This window comes from Mus caroli, chromosome 6 (assembly GCF_900094665.2).
Source record: "Mus caroli chromosome 6, CAROLI_EIJ_v1.1, whole genome shotgun sequence".
In the NCBI taxonomy this organism is placed as follows: Eukaryota; Metazoa; Chordata; class Mammalia; order Rodentia; family Muridae; genus Mus; species Mus caroli.
Genome location: NC_034575.1, coordinates 84,600,778 through 84,614,897, shown reverse-complemented (window position 1 = coordinate 84,614,897; position 14,120 = coordinate 84,600,778). Strand labels below are relative to the sequence as shown.

General features: G+C 48.3%; 1 protein-coding gene across 1 annotated transcript in view; it reads left to right on the top strand.

Moving 5' to 3' along the window:
- Sec61a1 (SEC61 translocon alpha 1 subunit) overlaps window positions 1–13,785 on the top strand; it is a 15,364-nt gene extending 1,579 nt beyond the window's left edge. Inside the window, exons 3-12 of the mRNA XM_021164462.1 lie at window positions 1,633–1,698; window positions 1,780–1,858; window positions 2,769–2,900; window positions 4,811–4,920; window positions 5,162–5,315; window positions 8,653–8,813; window positions 10,004–10,201; window positions 10,432–10,623; window positions 11,153–11,229; window positions 12,085–13,785. Of these exons, the coding sequence (XP_021020121.1) occupies window positions 1,633–1,698; window positions 1,780–1,858; window positions 2,769–2,900; window positions 4,811–4,920; window positions 5,162–5,315; window positions 8,653–8,813; window positions 10,004–10,201; window positions 10,432–10,623; window positions 11,153–11,229; window positions 12,085–12,271 (1,356 nt within the window). The 3' untranslated portion in view covers window positions 12,272–13,785. The remainder of the gene's footprint in view (window positions 1–1,632; window positions 1,699–1,779; window positions 1,859–2,768; window positions 2,901–4,810; window positions 4,921–5,161; window positions 5,316–8,652; window positions 8,814–10,003; window positions 10,202–10,431; window positions 10,624–11,152; window positions 11,230–12,084) is intronic.
- The last annotated feature ends 335 nt before the right edge of the window (window positions 13,786–14,120 follow it).

Sequence of the window (14,120 nt, the reverse complement as noted above, 5' to 3'; positions counted from 1 at the left end):
CATTAGTGCCTGTGGATGGTAGGTAGGTTGTAAATGTAAAGGTTCCAGTGAGTGAGGTGGGCAGATAAGAAATGGCCTTGGGGGAGGGGGGGCATGGAGTGTGACTTGGGAGCCGGGCAGGAGAGGGGGCAAATCATGGTACTGAATGAGTGTGAGTTTGCAGCTGCTTCAGAGGCAGATGATTTAGGACTTAGATGAAAAGCTTTGGATGTTTTGCTTTTAAATTGACCAGGAGAGGAGGCTTGCTCATTTAAAGTAGTCTTGAAAAATGTGTTTCCTTTTTTTTTTTTTTCTAACAGTTTTGTTACATGGGCTGGGAAAGTGGCTAGCGGCGGGCATGAGGCCCTGGGTCTGGTGTCCATCATCAGCACAGTAGATAGTACGTGTACACATTCACTCCACTGCTTGTCTCTGATTCCTGTGGAATGGTGTTGCTTCCCCCTCGTTAGGTGCTGGGTTCTTGGTGTGATAAGATGGCATGTTGGAAAGGCTGTGTTCTTGAGAGAAAGAGGAGGAATGTGAGCTCCCCAGCTGCCTCTGCAGGGTCTGAACTTCAAATTCACACCACCCATGGGGTCCAATTCTGTGTCTTTCCAGGAGTGACTAGACCCAGAGGACTTCAGGTTCTGACCTGACAGTTTGCACAAGTCAGTGCTTATTGGAGCCCGCCCGCCTGCTTCCCCGTCTGTCCTTCCTTCCTTCCTTGGTTTCTTTCTTTCTTTTTTTTTTGGCTTTACATTCACTTAACCTCGTAGGTCTTTAGCTGTCTGTCAGACCTGTCTAAGCCTGTGTGGTGTTGGGTCAAGCACTCCTGAGGCGACCTCACTACCTAGTGACAGAGCTCTCTTGCACAGGAGGAGCCCAGAGGTTTCTGATCAGGCTAGAGAGTAAAGTGATTTGTGTTGACTGTTTAACTTGCTCGGTTTGTTACCTTTCTGATTGTTGTGACAGCTTTCCTGACAAAAGAAATGGAAGGCAGGAAGGCTTGTGTTTGGGCCCACTGTTTGCCACANCGGGAACTTGAGGCACATTGGTCAGACTGCACTCCCTGTCAGGAGCAGGGACACTGGTCTCAGATCACTCTCCTTTTCATTCAGTTCTGGATTCCAGCCCATGGTTTGCTNCCTCCCACATTTAAGCTGGGTCTTCCCACTTTAATTAACTCAGTCCAGAAACTCCACCATAGTCAGACCTGAGCTGTTTACTTCCCTGGTGAGTCTGAATCCTATGAAGTTGACAGTCAAGGTTCACCATCAGACCTACACCTGGGAAGGGATGACGGGAAGCCACCTTGAGTCTCAGCTGTTAGTGTGAATGGTTAAGAGCATAGCTTTGGCTCAGATTCACTTGTGCTGCAGGATTTGAGACAGATTAAACTTTCTTGGTTACTTTGCTTATTGTCACATGAAGATAATCTGTGAAGTGAGAGGATTCTCTGAAGTGAAGACTCACATAGGTCTGTGTATCATGTCTTGAANAGAGAAGACACATGATGTGTGCTACTTAATGTTACGGTGCTGTGTTTGGTACACTTTTGAGCAGCCTCTGAGAAATGGGGAATGCGATCTTGTTTGGCTTCATTTGTGTTTGTTTGCCTGTGTGATACCATTGCTTTCATTCCTTGCCTTCCAGATTCAGTTTAAGGAGAAAGTTCTGTGGACAGCCATCACCCTCTTCATCTTCTTAGTATGCTGTCAGGTAAGCTCTGCTCAGGCGACGTTAGGGGTGAGTGGGCTGAGGACACACGCGTGATGTGGCTCTCCCTCCGCCTGTTTCTAGATCCCCCTGTTTGGCATCATGTCTTCAGACTCAGCTGACCCGTTCTACTGGATGCGAGTGATTCTGGCCTCTAACAGAGGTAGGCCTCTGCGTATGCCGCCCTGCCCTGTGCTGTGGGGATGAAGAGCCTGGTTACTTCCCTGACAGGATTTGGCTTTATATGGAGCTCAGAAAGTTTGTGAAGATGTGTAGCTAGAGGCTGTTGGTGTGGGAGTGTAACCCAGCGTTCTCTGATGAATGAATGCACCCTGTGGGTCTGAATGTAGTACAGAACCTGTAACAACAAGATAAGGCAGCATTGTGGGAAATGGTTTAAAACGTGCGAGAATTGGAATACCTAAAGTGATAACATTCTTTAGAAGGTGTAATTTGTTTCTCAGCTGAATCTCATTTCATATCTGTAGGTTACAGTGTCTGCCCACCCCACTCCAACCCCCAATTTATTATTTTATTGTGAGCCCTAGACCATTTACCTGCCTATGGGCACAGAGAGGATTTTGAGTATATATGTCNATACTGCATTTGATTAACTCAATTTAAAAATACAGTGCACATTAAGTTGGAAATCAGAACTGTGACTGGATTTAGCATAATGGAAGGTGGGAGTTTATTCACAGCCAGGCATGGTTGTACTGGCCCCTTTCCAGACTCTGGGAATGCCTCCAGTGTTATCCTTTCTTACTAACTGATGGGGAGACCTGCCTCTCTTATCTCCATGAGGCTAGAGTAAATCTGTTCCTGAATTGAAATGCGCCAGTCTGAATAACATGTGACTGCCTGGACAGAATGAGATGCTGCCTGGCAGGGTGAATGGATTGCGTTAAGCTGTGCTCTAGTTATTGATATTTGGGGGTTGTTCTGTAAGTAAACTGCTGCTAGCAAACTGAATGCTGTTGTGGTTGTACATTAGTGCCCTAGTGTTGATCAGGGTTTAACAGTGTTTGTTCTTCCAAGCTCATTNTGGCTGTGTCTTGCCTCCCTTCCTCAAGGTACCTTAATGGAGCTGGGCATCTCTCCTATTGTCACCTCCGGTCTTATCATGCAGCTCTTAGCTGGTGCCAAGATAATTGAAGTTGGGGACACCCCGAAAGACCGAGCTCTCTTCAATGGAGCCCAGAAGTGTAAGAAATACTGTAGAACTGCTGTCCGCAGTTGCCCGTGTGAATTTGCTATAAAGCTTCTGGGGTTAAAGCAGCTGTGCACTGTGCTCTGACCTCCTTGGCTGCCCCTCTGCATGCACTCCAGGACTGGGACTAGGAAGAAGCAAGATGGAGTGGAAGGAACAGGGCTGGGAGCTCACCTTGTACTGTGCACAGTTGGCACTCACACATCAGAGCGTCACTGAACCAAGCTCCTGTCTGTGTGAAGCGGGTTCAGGGAAGAGAGGCACTGCTGTGTGTCCTGTGTGTCCTGTGCTCCTTATCAGCTTTGAAGTGAAGAAAGTGAGGTGGTCATTCTGAAGGTTCAGTTTTTCATCTACGGAGATAGTGATGTTTGCTATACAGCAAGTGATAGGTGTAACTGGTAACCATGCTTAGCTACCAGCATTGGTGTCCTTCCTCTGAACTGGAATAGGTTATTCAGGAATAAGTTTTCAAACCTTTTCTACCTGAAGAATTCATGAGTATTAGGCTGGGTGTGTAACTCAGTGGGAGAGCATTTGTAGCATGCCCAAATCCCTGGGTTTGATTGCTGATACTAAAAAAAAATTTTAAATAAGGCAGGGATACTAAACGATAGTGTTAATTTTTTACATTTTTTTATTCATGTGCATGTGGCATAGTGTGTGTGTGTGTGTGTGTGTGGTAAGTCAGAACAACTGTAGGTGTGATTCTACCCTTCAGTCGTGTGGGTTCCAGCTACCATCCTCAAATTATCTAACTTGGCAGCAAGTGTCCTTACCTGCTGACCCATTTTGCTAGCCCTGTTTGTTTCATTGGTTAGTTTTTATTTTATTTATTTATTTATTTATTTATTTATTTATTTATTTTTTGGTTTTTTGAGACAGGGTTTTTCTGTGTAACCCTGGCTGTCCTGGCACTCACTTTGTAGACCAGGGTGGCCTTGAACTCAGAAATCCGCCTGCCTCTGCCTCCCGAGTGCTGGGATTAAAGGCGTGCGCCACCACGCCCGGCTATTTATTTTTTTATTGTGTTGGTGTGCATGTATGTGCCATGGGTCTGTGTAGAGAAAGGTCAGAGGATATTGTAGAGTCTGTTNTNTTTTTTTTTTTTTTTTTNTCGTGGAATCTAAGGATGAAACTCAGGTCATCAGGACTGCATGGCAAGTATTTTTAAAGTGTGGACATCTTGGCGTCCCTGAACAGTTTTTTCAAATTTCAAATAGGAACTGTATTTAGGGGGACACTTGAAAATTTATACTGAAATTTAAGTCCTATTTAGAACCAACTAATGCTGAGAAACCAATGCTCTGTGTCAATTCAAATGTGCCTAGAAACGAAATATAGTGAGATCTGAGATATCTGAAATATAGTGAGATCTGTGCAGAGGAGCTCGGTCAGAGGAAATGGGACCAATAGCCAGGCCAGTGGCACTGTGGGTTCCCTTTCAAGACACCTGAAATATAAACTTAGATCCAAAAGGATTGGTTTTATCCCAAAGTCTTGTATGCTCTGGACTGGATCTGAATGGTGAGCTTTCAAGGTAGTCCACCTACGGCTCAGCGTAGAGGTCTTCATATCCCAGGAACTTGCTGTGCACCTGGGCTTCAGGGACACCAGCACTGCATTGCGTCTCTGATTTTGTTTGGCATTCCATGCTTTTCCTAAGACCACATTTGCCACATGTCAACTCGTACATTACCAAGAGACTGGAGAGCAGATGTGCTTTTGTTGAGGGCGNCTGTGTTATCTCAGGCTTTGACAGTGTGACTGTTGGGATTCCTCCAGCTCCTAGGCGGCAGTGTCAGCACTATGTTTTTTCTTCTCAGTGTTGGGCATTNGGGTGTTCATTAGCCACTTCCTCTTCTTTGTACTGTCCTGCTTTGAGAACACAGCTCTCTTGATCTCTAGTGTTTGGAATGATCATTACTATCGGTCAGTCCATTGTGTATGTGATGACGGGCATGTACGGGGACCCTTCGGAGATGGGTGCTGGAATCTGCCTGCTGATCACCATTCAGGTAACTGTTGTGCTGTGCCCCCCAAACCCCACCCCCAAATACCAAATCTCAGCTGTGCCTTAAAAGAAGCTGGAGGTTGTAGGTTTGCCCTTGTTAATAGCAGATGAAGGCTGAGGGCACACNCCACTCAGCTTTCTGTTTTTATACTCAAGAACTCTATTATTGAAGAAGAGAGCCACATCCACTGGGAGCAGTAACATGATCTATTTGGGTTTCTTTACTTTTTTTCTTTTTTCCACAGCTCTTTGTTGCTGGCTTAATTGTCCTACTTTTGGATGAACTTCTGCAAAAAGGGTACGGCTTGGGCTCTGGCATTTCTCTCTTCATTGCAACTAACATCTGTGAGACCATTGTGTGGAAGGCATTCAGCCCCACCACTGTCAACACTGGCCGAGGTAAGGACCNCCAGAGCTCAGGCCAGAGTTTGGCAAAGGCTTTCTGTGCATCCACGGCTTTTTAAGTACAGGTTGGCTTATGCTCGTGGCATTTTACAGCCCAGATTTTCATATGCCTCATCATGGTTGGTGTGCCAGATCTGAGTGGGGTCTGGGTTCTCAGCACAGTAAGAACTGTATTACAGGAGGAAGTGCCTTCTGTTTTAGCCTCTGTCTTGTGTGGACTTCAAGGCACAGCCACTTTGTTGACATTGAGCTTGTCCGCATCCTCTCCTTTATATATTTTGGCAGTTTACTCTAGATCATTTTTTAAAAAAACAAAAGGAAGCAAACAAGAAAAAACCTGGAACTACTACACCAAAGCATTTGATCATGCTTGCCCTTGGGCTCAGATCTATTATCTGCATGTGATGTGGGCACATTCCTCTACTGCTGATCTGGGTCACCATGTAGTGAGGGGTCATGACATATCTCTNTAGTTTCAGCTCCCCAGAGCCTGAGGCAGGAGGCTTTTGAATTTGAAGCCATGCTCTCTGAAAACTAAGAACTGAGAATGTAACTCAGTGGTAGAGGTTTGTGCAAGGTTGACACCTGACACCACAGAATACCATGTGATCCCATGATGCCTCTCAGATATTAGCATGCGGTGGCATAGCCATTAAGGGTGCCCTGAGATGGGAATGTTTGTAATCAAAATGTGTAAATACAACGGACGCTGTAAAATAAGACTAGGGAAAGAGGCTTTTCTTGCTAAATGTGTTATTAGAAGAGACTTGTGAAAAGTATTTGTGCATGTTTTTATAAAATTGATGCTGAGGCAGTTTCTGCCTTCAGAGGCCATACAGCCCCATATATCTAGTGAACAAAAGCTGTCCTCTAGTGAGATGAATGGCATTGAGAGAGACTGGGCCAGTGGAAGGCACAGCTTCTCAGACTTAGGTGGAGAGGCAGCAGGTGACTGCAGTTGGAGTGTACTGTTTAGAAAGATGACATGTTCTGGAGTGCCAGTACTGGGAATGATAGCAAAGAAGGGAGCAGGGTAGGATGGTCCGTCAAGGCTCAGGAGCCAGCAGAGAATGGTCGCATTCTGGGGCTGACGGAGTATGGAAGGACTTATNCACTCATACTGCAGAGTACACTGCTGGGCAAGTGCCATGGCTGCCTTGAGCAGACAGGATGTGAAACACAGATTGACTGTTAGGGGAGGTGTAGGAGATGGGGCCAAGGTGGAAACTGAGAAATCCCTGGACGTGTCTCATGGCCAGGCCTGGTAGGAATGGAGTCTGCAAGGGTGATTTGATTTACTTGCTGCTGAGACAGGATGAACCACAGCAGGAGGATAGCATTGATGAGGTACAAGGACCAGAAGTGTATAGAGGACACAGGAAACCTGTAGCCAGAATGGCTGCTACAGCTTGGCTGGCTTACCACTGCTGCCTCCCTGGGCAGTGCTAAAGTCCAGGACTGGGAAAGTGTGGACAGTGTGCTTGGGTGTGCCACGGGGATGGTGCTAAGTATGTGGAGATGGCCTTGTTCCCAGAGATTTGACAGATAATTGTAAAAATTAGAAGAGCCAGGACCTAATTGCTCCATTGTTGACACTGCTGTGGGTTCTAAGACATTGCTGTCATATGGCATCTTGAGGTCTTGGGTCACTGTGACAGCAATAAGAAAGAAAGGACCACACAAAGGTGTTAGAGAGTTGATCCAGGTATCATCTCAGTTGAGCAGTCTTTTTTTTTTTTTTTTTTTTTTTTTTTTGGTTTTTCGAGACAGGGTTTCTCTGATAGCCCTGGCTGTCCTGGAACTCACTTTGTAGACCAGGCTGGCCTCAAACTCAGAAATCCACCTGCCTCTGCCTCCCGAGTGCTGGGATTAAAGGCATGCGCCACCACGCCCGGCGAGCAGTCTTGAAAGACATAAAGGAAGCAACCAGCAGCTCTGCACCCTGAGCTGAGGTTGTCTCCATGAAGTTGGAACAGGGCGGCAGAAGCAGAGTGTTTGATGGGAGCTTAGAAAGGCTGCAAGGGAGAAAGCAGGAGCCGTTCCTTCTTCCCTGGTCTACCTGGGCACACCTGCTTGTTAGATATAAGGCTTGTCCTGGCTGCCACTCCCTTATCCCTGAATAGAAGATAGGCCACAACTGAAAGGTAGGAAGGCTTGCTCTAACCTCCCCTTACCCTGCAGATATTTGGGACACTCTTCTGCTCCCTTCAGCTTTCAGGAGCCTGTCTGTTTGCCAGGCCTACTAGTAGGCACGACCTGTGGGAGGNTGGAAACCATGATCTCAGCCATACACACACACAGTNGCAGCCACAGGTTTCCTTGTAGCATTGGTATTTGGTGTTTGAAGCTGAGAACTCAAGCATTCCCCACTCTTTCCCACTGGGGGCAGGCAGCCCTCTTCAGGGACTGGGATGAATGTTCATATTGCCCAGAACAAGACTTGGCCTTTTCCAGGCAGATTGTGTCACAAATGTGTTTAAATTGGTAATTGTTCTTCCACNCATCTGGTGGCCTAAAAAAATGAGCTCAGCCAGCTCATCTCAGAACAGAAGAGCCCACTGCTGTAATTACTTCTCTGAACTCATTTTCCTCTCAGTTTTGATCACTAAGAAGCTGAGGGGCAAAATGAGCACTCTTCATCCTCCACTTCTATAAATGTTGCTCTTATTTCCTCAGATGAAGTGATGAAACGAGAGCCGTACCCAAGCCTTGCACTAGCCCAAAATGTTTCCCTCTCTGTTCTAATTCTCCCTAGGCCTAGACCTGGAAGCTTCTAGCCTCTATACAATCTTAACTTCCAAGCTGACTGACTCAATCTGGCTTTTCTCAGCTTCTGACTGAATTGCTCTGTCTGGCCTCATACTGACTTTAACAATCTGTTCTAACCCTCTGGCTCCTTATTCTCTGGCTCATTCTGTCTTCACTTGTGTCTAGCTTGTTCTCTCTGTAACCTGTCTCTGTAGACCTGTCCCAGTAAAGCTGCCATACACACCCACCACCCATTACTACCACCTTTTCTCTCTGGCTATTCTTAAGTAGCCTTNCTTCCTCTGCTGTTCTTACGAGAGTTGGGCATATCTTATCTTGTTCTCATTCTGTCAGATCTTTCTCTGATTTGTCACTTTGTCTGCACCTCGGTTACGCATCCTTTCAACATGGCTGCTTCCTTCTACAANCTAACCTTGTCTTTATAGTTAAGGATTAAAGGTGTGAACTAAGGGTGTGTCTGTATTCTGGCTGGATCATATCTTTGGATGTGATCCCTTGCAGGAACAGCCATGTTGCTAGATTACAATTTCTCTACCCACCACATGTTTTACTCTGCCCATAGGAATGGAATTCGAAGGCGCCATCATAGCGCTGTTCCACCTGCTGGCCACCCGCACAGACAAGGTCCGAGCCCTTCGAGAGGCATTCTACCGCCAGAACCTCCCCAACCTCATGAACCTGATTGCCACCATCTTCGTCTTTGCCGTTGTCATCTATTTCCAGGTGTGTCCAAAGGCAGCTGAGAGCAGGTCTGCCCTGAGCAGCAGCCAGGCTCAGCATCGGCGTTGTNCTGCTTCACAGCTCTCAGGTTGTTTCTGAGTAAGACACCTGAACGGAGAGCTGTCTGAATTGTACTCACCCTCAGGCTTAGTGGGGTTTTTGTATTGGAAAGTGGATGAGAGGGTTGGTTGGTTGGTTGGTTGGTTTGAGGCAGGGTCTGTCTAGCCTTGGCTGGCCTGAAACTCAGTATGTAGATTAGGCTATCCTAAACTCATATAGATCTACCTTCCTTGGCCTTTCAGGTGTTGAGATTAAAGGTTTATGCCTCTATGCCCAGCATGTTTTGTAGTATTTTGATATTAACTGAAAGAAATTACAGCAGTTGTTCAGGTGTGGTGGCTCGTTTCATTTAGTAGATGGGACATAAGACCAGGAGTTCAGGGATGGCGTAGTGTGTGTAGCGAGATTCTGTTTGAAAACAAACAAGGCCGGTGAGATGACTCAGTATGTACAGGTGATCATTGAACCTGCCTAGTGACAGGTTCAATTCCCAATATCACATGGAGAGAACTAACTTTCTATGCTGTCCTTTGATCCCTACTTACACTGTCACATGCATGCACACACANACACACACACAAAGTAAAATTTTTAAAAAGGGATAGCACCTGTTTGTGACGAGCAATACTTTTCTGAGGCCAAGTCTTTCAGTAGTGACTCCTGCTGAGTCTCAGCTGGCTGCCTGCATGCTTAGTAACAAGTCTGTCTAACGAGCAAGGCGATGACTGCTCGGTAAGAAGAATCAGTAAGAAGGGTGAGTCTTCTGTCCTGTTGCCGTGTCCTGGGCACTGGGTTTATAACGGTAAAGGAGGAGGCAACTCAGGTGCCCAGCGTTCAGCTGCGTGGGAGGTGTGGGTAGGAAGCTTGGGGGTTTTTGTTGATGATCACATCACACGTGAGCACTGCCTGACTGAGTACTACCAATAGGAGGATCTGGANGTGCCCATGCAGGCCTTTCTATATAGGAAAGGCCTTTCTATATATGTGCCCTCAGACGCCATCATGGCTGGGAGTCCAGTGGCAGAACTGACCCAGGACCAGCTCTCCTATGGCCAGCCTGACTGTCCCTGACCACACGGGACATCAGGCAGAACAGGACAGTGAAAGGTCGTGTTGTTGTGTTTGTGTCGCAGGGCTTCCGAGTGGACCTTCCAATCAAGTCAGCGCGTTACCGAGGCCAGTACAACACCTATCCCATCAAGCTCTTCTACACCTCCAACATCCCCATCATCTTGCAGTCTGCTCTGGTGTCCAACCTGTATGTCATCTCCCAGATGCTGTCAGCACGCTTCAGTGGCAACCTGCTGGTTAGCCTGCTGGGCACCTGGTCGGTAAGTGTCACTGGGTAAGATAGGATTGTTTGTACTGATGCAGTAGCTGTGGCTTGTGCTCAGGACCACACATGTCACCCAGAGGTCTTTCTGAATTGCCTCTTAAAAACAGTTCGGTGAGATTGCTGTGGGTGTGCGAATGACACCACGAGCATCTGCTGGGAGTACTTTGGCTCTGTGCTGTGNCGTGTTGAAGCAGCCTCCAGAAGACTTCTATATCTTACTCCTAGGATACATCATCTGGGGGCCCAGCCCGAGCTTACCCAGTTGGTGGCCTGTGTTACTATCTGTCTCCTCCGGAATCATTCGGCTCAGTGCTGGAGGACCCTGTCCATGCGGTCGTGTACATTGTGTTCATGCTGGGCTCCTGTGCATTCTTCTCCAAAACATGGATCGAAGTTTCAGGTTCTTCTGCCAAAGATGTAAGTCTAAGTCCACATTCCTGCTGTAGAGATGGGCAGCTGCTGGCATCCAGAGAGCTCCACTTGTTACCAGCTTATATGTAGTAGTTTGTGACATAAGCCGTCCATTCTACAGTTGGACCACCCATTTGGGGCAGTGTGGAAGCCCTGAGGACAACTAATGGGCAGTAACAGAGTTGGCTCTGACAGCCTGAGGNCAGACTAGAAAGATAGACTAGTGTGTGACTGAGTGCATTGCTGTACGTTAAAGTTCCTCCATGGAGACTGTCTGAGCTGTGGACGGAAAAAATACCTGCCCGGGAGATGATAGCACACACCTTTAATCCTAGCACTTAGGAGGCAGAGTCGGGCAGATCTCTGTGAGGTGGACACCAGCCTGGTCAGCCAGGGCAGCCAAGGCTACACAGAGAGAGTCTCAAAAAAAATGAAATAAATTAAATAAAATAAATGTAAAATTGTTTAGTTCCACTATGAAGTCCCCCCTCCCCCCCCAGCCTCTGGCTCATGTGCTTCTGCCTGGGTCATGTAGGTTGCAAAGCAGCTGAAGGAGCAGCAGATGGTGATGAGGGGCCACAGGGAGACCTCCATGGTGCATGAGCTCAACCGGTAAGTGTGGGCAAGTCCAAATACTAGAAATGCCAGCAGAGCCCCATAAAACCCCTGACCAAAGAAGACAGCGCGCAGTCAGGGTGTTGAAATGCTGTAGGATGGAGATGATTGAGCAGTGCTGGTTTGGGCTGGGTGGGTTCTGGCACAGATGAAGCCAAGGTACTGGCAAGAGCTGGCCTGGAACAAGTGGTTAGTGTGCAGAAATAAGACCAAACCAGAGGCCAGAGACTGCCAGGCTCAGCCACGTGAGATGGGGTAATGTAGCAGTCGTCTCTGTCTCTGTAGTCACCTTGCAGAGAGGAAGGAGATGAGAGCTTTGGGAGCAGCAGGCAACCCTGCACACACCTCCCTGTCAGTGCGCTGAAGCTGTGGCTTGNTGGGTGGGAAGTGCCTGAGGCCTTCTGTCCAGTGCGTCGTCGTGGCTGGTTCTTCTGTGGTCACTCAGGGCAGCCAGGTGCTCTGTAGAATGAGCATGTGGTGATNGGAAGTTTGCTGCCCTCGCTGAGGAGGCCACCACAAGGAATACCAGAAATGTCCGTCTCTGAGCTAGGGGCAGCAGGGCTTTCACTTGAGTCCATAACTCTTAAGGCCCCTGACTCGGACTGCCCAGCAGAAGTGCACAGCAGCCTCAGGCAGAGGCCCTTGCCGTTCACAGTGCACCGGTCTGGGTATGACTGCAGATGGTTTCAGCTTTCCAGTAGCACGAGAGCCAAGATGGTGTCTCAACGCTCTTGTCTTGAGGCTGTTTAAGATCTAGAGTGGCATCATCCATGCTTGNCTTTGTGCTCGTTACATTCCCCCGTCCTGTGTGGCTGGCTTAATGGGCTCACAGAGCTGTCTGTCTGTCTGCAGGTACATCCCCACAGCCGCAGCCTTTGGTGGGCTGTGCATTGGGGCCCTCTCCGTCCTGGCTGACTTCCTGGGTGCTATCGGGTCTGGAACTGGGATCCTGCTTGCGGTCACCATCATCTATCAGTACTTTGAGATCTTCGTCAAGGAACAGAGCGAGGTGGGCAGCATGGGAGCCCTTCTCTTCTGAGCCTTGCATGCCCNTGGACCAGGGTGAGGGCACAGGCTCCAGAACTGCCCGGGAAGGGTGCTCTTACTGCTGGAGCATGCTACTGTGGCATAGGGACTTTAATTTCTTTTTTTAATTTTTTTTTAATTTCATGTCTTTTCATTCCACTGTGTAAAGTGCTAGGAAATTTCCAATTTGAAATTTTGCTTTTTCTGGCATTGGCAAAAAAAACAGTAGAAATGAATTGTTAGCTGATGGCCAGGGGGTGTGATAACAAATTGTCCTCAAGTATCCCATGTAATTTTTATTTAAACCCTTGCACTTCTCAGTGCCTGGCAGCTGCAAGGGTCCCAGCTGCCCCAAGGCAGTCTGTGGCCCTGGTTGAAGGAAGCACAAACTAGATGTCTGCATCTCATCTGGGCGTGCAGACAGGTGAGAATCGGCAGGGTCCACGCATCTGCTGTTGCCAGCAAAGGGGGTCACTGGCTTTACCTGGAGCCTGGCCAGCTAGATAGCTGGGCATATGTAAAGGGTCCTCGTGCTTGTTCTTTGCCAGTTCCCACTAGAAAAGGCGCTNCTGTGGTGGCCACCTCTGTCTTCCTACTGAGAACTTCCTGTTCCAGGTTTTAGAATTTTCTTATTGTCATTAGGACCAAATGTAGACTGGCTCAGGACCTGTAAGGAAATCACACTGGGGTTCAGAAATCTCCTAGGGAAGTTGTTCAAAATCCTGTTTGTAGTTAAGGTGTCTGGGGTAACAGATAACATGGGCCTGAGGGAGCCCTCAGGTCTATAGGAAAGGCCCCTCTTAAGACAGAAACGGTTTAACAGCAAGGGTACAAAAACAAAGGCTGTAGTTTGAGGCCAGAGCAATTAGCGCTTGTCAGCTTACCTTACAACACAGAGGGTCCAGCTGTTCACACAACGGGGCAGGAGTTCTGGTGGGTGTGCAGCCATGTGGTCACAGCCTGCCAGCAGCAAGACACCTGGGTCCACTACACCTCAGTGGAAGTAGCAGAATGCCTCCCTGATCCAGGGCTCTTAGGGACTCTTGCTGCTATGCTTGCCAGCAAATGGCAATCAAGGGACAATTAGCCACTTGCCCCGACACAGGTCAGCATCAGGGCCAGATCCCTTGCACACAGCCCAGGGCGCACACCATATCACACGTGGCCTTGTCTAGACCCAGTCCTGAGCAGAGGAGCCTGGTGCCCTCCCAGTCCACAGGGTCTTCCCACTGCCCCTCCTCTGCCACTGCCACAGAGCAGCTTCCCACCTACCCTAGGGACTCCATAGCTTCTGGCAAGCAGGTGCAGAGTCCCCAGCTCTGGGCTGTGCTGGGGAGTGTCAGGCCTGGAGTCCACAGCCTCACCTGCTGCTGTAGCTGTCAGCTGGACCTGGTGGCTTGTGGTTGATGGTCACTATTAGTGGGTGAGTGGGGATGACCTGGCTTCCAAGAGGACTGTCACTGTGGACACCAAAATGGCTTAACTGAGATACAGTGAAAACATGACAAATAAACCAACTTTTTACAAGCTGCCTTGTCATCTTTGTAAACGGAGAGCAGAAAGCTTGTTCTGAGTNTTGGAGGTGAACCAGGGCTGTCAGCACCTGTGACAACTCCTGGGACCTACTATGTCAATCACTGCCTGCCGGCCTCTTCCTGGGAAAGGGTGGCATGGGACCAGACAGTGGAGTCCCTGTATACCAGCAGGGAGCGGTATGCACCTGGGTCCTGAAGGGCACTGGAGGTTGCTGCCCAAGCCAGGTAGGTGACCCGGTTGTTAGGAGCTGATAGCTTTAACTGTTCAGGCTCAGAGCACAGCTGTTAACCAGAGAATCTGAGGCTGCTCTGGGGCCAGAGCCTGGT